Below are 4,815 nucleotides of genomic sequence, written 5' to 3' on the forward strand. Positions count from 1 at the left end.
TATTTTTTTTTGCTCCCCTCCCCCCCCCCCCCCCCCCCTGCATATCACCTAGCGTGCCTTTAGTTCCATGTTGTGTAGTCTCAGTATCCTTGCCTGCCTGTACTTGCACCATTCCTTGTGTGCTTGTTCCCTGCGATACATGTTTCCAGTGTCAGCCTTCATTCCTCGTGCTCCCGGTGAGCTTCTGCTTGTCCTGCTAGTGGAAGGTAATCCCCTCCTCAGTCAGCGCCTACACCTGCACTACCTGATCGCCTGCCTTCCTCTTGTGTGGCTGCTTGGTTCCATGCAGCTTCCCTCCAGTGTATCCGTGTTGTGGTTTACCTTCTGCTCCCGCGGCTAGTGTGCTCTGCACTATAGTGCGCCTTCCTCCTTTCTCTTAGTGCGTTCCCCTCCGCTGTTCCTGTGTATCTCTTATCTCTGTGGGTACACCTGTTGTGTGTTCCCTTCTGTTTCTGCTTCCTGTGTCATGCATGTTCCCTGCGTCTTCCCTCTGATGCCTCTTTTTGTACCTTGCATCCCGTTTGCTCCTTGAATCCAGTGTGCTGTGGTCCCTGAGTACCCGCTGGCACTGTGCCCGCACGGTGTGTCAGAGAGCCGCAACCTGGGAGCTGCCCCGCAGCTCAACATCCACACCATCAGTGGCTCTGGGGAAGGCCAGGCGGCTCCTTAGATCCTGCGACCTCGGCACACCTGCGTTTGTTGTGCGGTCACACTGTCCCTGCTCAGAGACCCGTATCCCTGCACATTCCTAATCCAGTCCCTATTGTAATGTTGGGGAGCTCACAGAGCACTCGCACAGACTTTTCCATTAACAAAAAGTCTTTATTTTCTTTCAAAAGGCAGACAGTAAAGGAAGTCCAACATAAATAGCTTGCTGCAGCATATAACAGATATGGGCTCACCAATCCTCGAGTTGTCCCACACACTCAGTGTCCCCGTCATGTAACAGTTTTCTCTTGCTGCTCCGGCCTCAATCCTCGGGGCCACGGTCTGGTTCCTCCAGACAACCCCAGTAACGTGCTAACTCGCACAATAGGTTTCACAACCCCACAGCTCCCCGCTGCTCCGGCCTCCACTGTGACTCCTGGGTTCTCCTGACTCACAGGTGGGGCCCTGAACACATCCCAGCACCCCCTTTCATGAGGGATGTGCACAGGTGCACAATTAGATGCTGGTCGCTACTAACCCACGGACCCAGGAATGGAGATTTCCTCCCACCCAGAGCTCTAAGAAATCTCCCGGCTCCAGGATCCCAACTAGGATCCAGAAAAACCCGGAAAGGACTGAAAAGCCGGCTCTTTCCTGGTACACGTCATGTCTTCCTGGAGCCACTCAGCCCCTCTGGCTGAGAATCCTGGGTGACTTTGAGGCCACCTATCACCGTGGTAATGCCACGCAATGCCACACTATATACTGCTCCGCAATACCCGGAGCTCATGTGCCTCAGTGCCCTGGTCCCCAAATCGTGACACTGACGAGGTAATGTGAAGCTACAATCCACCATGTCCCCACACACATGGTCCTTCTAGACAAGTGGTTCTCAACCTGTGTAACCTCAGGACCCACATTTGTCCTCGGTCATTAAGTCACAACCCAAGTTGCACTGCAATGGAATGCAGGGCAGTGTGGGCTGCGGTGCTGTGAAGGAGCTCCATCCAATTGTGCATTGCTTGTACAGCTCCCATGCGCACCTGTAGAGGTGCCGGGAGCCAGAATGTGACTTCACTCCCGTCCAGGCACCTCTACAGGACATGCGAAGGAGCTATAAGCAATGCACGTATGGATGGAGCTCACTCGTGGCCATACCCCCAGCCCACCCCAGCTCAAGTAGACACTCAGCGCTGGGCAGCATATTTTGAATGGCGGCTCGGTTTGAGAATGGACAGTGCTGCATTAGGGGAAGCCTCTCACCTAGAAAAGTGGAAGGCATGCGGCGACCCACTGAACATGGCGTCGCAACCCACTTTTGGGTCACGACCCACAGGTTCAGAACCACGGCTCTAGGGTATACTGGGTTTTCTTTTCCCAATACATTGCTTCTCCCCTCATTTTATGAATGTAGTTCCTTTATGGCTTTGGGCGTGTATGAGAATGATCAGCTGGTGCTTTCCGTCTTTCCTGGTCATACATGGTTATTGATGATGGATTTCTGAATCGTACAAACATGCCTTGTAAACTACAAACCCGGGCTGGTGAAATAAAACTTGTATGCAGGGCCGGATTTACTCCCTCTTGCTGCCCCAAGGCCAGGTTCCTCAATGCGCCCCCCTACCCGCCAACTCCCCCTCCCCCATAGAGAATGGCAGACCTGCGGGCTACATACAAGTGATCTAGGTGACATTGCTGGGATCACTTGTACAAAGCAATTGGAGGCTTCCCCGCTGTACATTGAGCTCTGGTTGCCCAAAGCCGGGCTGAATGTAGGGAACAACTACCCGCCCGGCGCCCGAAACTGCATGTCCCGGGCATCAGGAGATAGGAATTCCACACCCCTGCCGCCCCCCTACTCCCTGCTGCCCTGAGGCCGGGCCTTGGTTGGCCATGTGGGAAATCCAGCCCTTATTGAATGTAAGAATGAGTCTTCCTCCCTGACTATAAGACTATTTATGTCACTTGTATTTCATTGTAACATAGCTGAGTTCTGTAGATGATCTTTTTTTCATTTGCACAGTTCAGGTTTCAGGACAACTTTCTGGAGAAATGAACTTCCTTCCTCAGGTCCGAGCAGTACCATTTCCTGACAGACCCGTAGAGACTGAGCGGAGGGGCTACATGACTGGGGGGGGGAGGAATAGTCCCGGGAGAAAGAGTTAAAAATAAAATGGGAAAGGATAGCTATCTGTAAAAAGTTTGGGAACAATTAAAACAACAACAACAACACAGGGTTATAAATGGGTGAAGAGTTGGCTATGAAATGGAAGGGGGTGGAGCTATAGAGGTGACAATGGCCATTAGAATACTTGATAGTGATTTATAGAATGCAACCAATGCTGAGTCCCTTATCTTCTGTCATTACGGGTTCTCCTGTATTATTACACACAAGAATAAGAAGTAACAGGAGCGGTACATCCAGTGACACATCCAGTACTGGGGTCAGTGATCTGCCAGAACATTCAGTACCTGTATTTTAGCCGTCCTGGAGTGAAGTGTTTATATTGTGGTGTCCAATAAGCAGAGCACATGGTAACGTTTCCAAGCTTGCACACATCAGAAGATAGAACCACAAGTAGAAATGAACCTCATGAACATCACTTTCACTACCAGACAGCTGCCTCCAGGACTCACCCCGTACATGAACGTGGCTTCGGCCTCTCCCGGAAAGTTGGTCGTTGGAGAATGATTCCGGAATGAACCTCAACAATTCCACCAATCAGAACATCGCCGGATTGTGAGAAGGTTTCCACCGGCCGACTCTGGAGATTGCAGCCAGGGCCAGACTGACCCTCATCCAGACACGAGAATACGAGGAGGACCTGCAGGAGTCTTCTCATGGTGGCCACTCAGACGATCCTAGTGATATGGAGGTTCCAGATGGAGAGCAGCCAACTCGTCCTATAAGGAGATAACAGACTCGGAGGTCAGATCATTATATGGTCCGAGATGACTTCTGTCACACTGAAGCAAGAATCGCATCATTATTTAGGGGAGTCAAAGTCCATTGTCTCAGCGTTGTATTAAAAAGTGCAAAAATGGAAGACAATATTCCCAAAACACCCTTTTCCCCTAAAAATGATATATTGTGAGTAATACTTTGTTATCTCAGGTATTGGCATAGTTATTGGGGAATAATTGCTCTGGTGCATAGGGGGAGATCTGAGCTGGGCAGGGAGGATGGTGCTGATCTATAGGGGGGTGTACAGGGGGAGATCTGAGCTGGGCAGGGAGGAGGGTGAGAGGAGTAAAGTCCCTGATACGCAGTTGACTAGTTTGGATTTGGCTCAGCACCGGTATCATGTCCCACCTCAGGGTTAGAGCCTCAGCCTGCTCATGGCCGGACACCCAGCAGCTTCACACCTCCCTGTGTGACAACCGTCCTCCCGACCTTCCCAGACACACCGCGTGTGCCACAGACCCTCCTAGCCTCGCCCCGACACCGCGTGTGCCACAGACCCTCCTAGCCTCGCCCCGACACCGCGTGTGCCACAGACCCTCCTAGCTTCGCCCCGACACCGCGTGTGCCACAGGCCGTCTCGGCCTCTCCAGCCCAGTGTCTCGTGCGTCACATGCACACAGTCTCCCACGCTCTGCATGTCCTCCCGCACCACTGACTGCCCCTTCCTCTCTGTCCCATCTCCTAATAGGGGCTGTTATCAGTCCAATCCGGCCTGACAATTGGCTGCACCTGGCCCGAGGACTGGAGATTTCATCCCGCCCAAGACTCTAAAGGTGCCCATACACCTTACGATAATCGTATGCGATCGAATTTTCGAACGACAATCGTACGTGTGAATAGAGCGCCGGAACCGACATTACTGTACAATCGGACGACTTTTGACGGTCAAGAGTGTTTGAAAACTCTGCTCGATCGTACGATTGTCGTAAGGTTGCTGGCGCTTCCGTCCGTCAAAAGTCGTACGATCTACACTGCGCATGCACGAATGAAAATACGCCAAATCAATGACCGCATTTCGTCCAGGTGCTTTTCGTTAATTACGGCTAAATTAATCTTGCGATCATCATGGCAGGATGGGGCTGCCGTACGGAAAATCGTACGACTATTCGATCATCGGACGAAACGTTTCGTCCAATAATCGTAAGGTGTATGGGCACCTTTAGAAATCTCCCGAGACCCAGATCCCAGTTATACTCCAGAAA

The 4,815-nt window shown here is 51.8% G+C and overlaps 1 protein-coding gene across 1 annotated transcript in view; it reads right to left on the reverse strand.

The window, feature by feature from the left end:
- The window catches only part of LOC108801258 (extracellular calcium-sensing receptor-like), a 20,854-nt gene extending 17,363 nt beyond the window's left edge, over positions 1 to 3,491 (reverse strand). The window contains exon 1 of the mRNA XM_018573192.1: positions 3,286 to 3,491. Coding sequence (XP_018428694.1) covers positions 3,286 to 3,491 — 206 coding nt within the window. The remainder of the gene's footprint in view (positions 1 to 3,285) is intronic.
- Between the last annotated feature and the right edge of the window lie 1,324 nt (positions 3,492 to 4,815).

Source organism: Nanorana parkeri, unplaced genomic scaffold (assembly GCF_000935625.1).
Source record: "Nanorana parkeri isolate BGI_ZX_2015 unplaced genomic scaffold, ASM93562v1 scaffold2267, whole genome shotgun sequence".
NCBI classification, from domain to species: Eukaryota; Metazoa; Chordata; class Amphibia; order Anura; family Dicroglossidae; genus Nanorana; species Nanorana parkeri.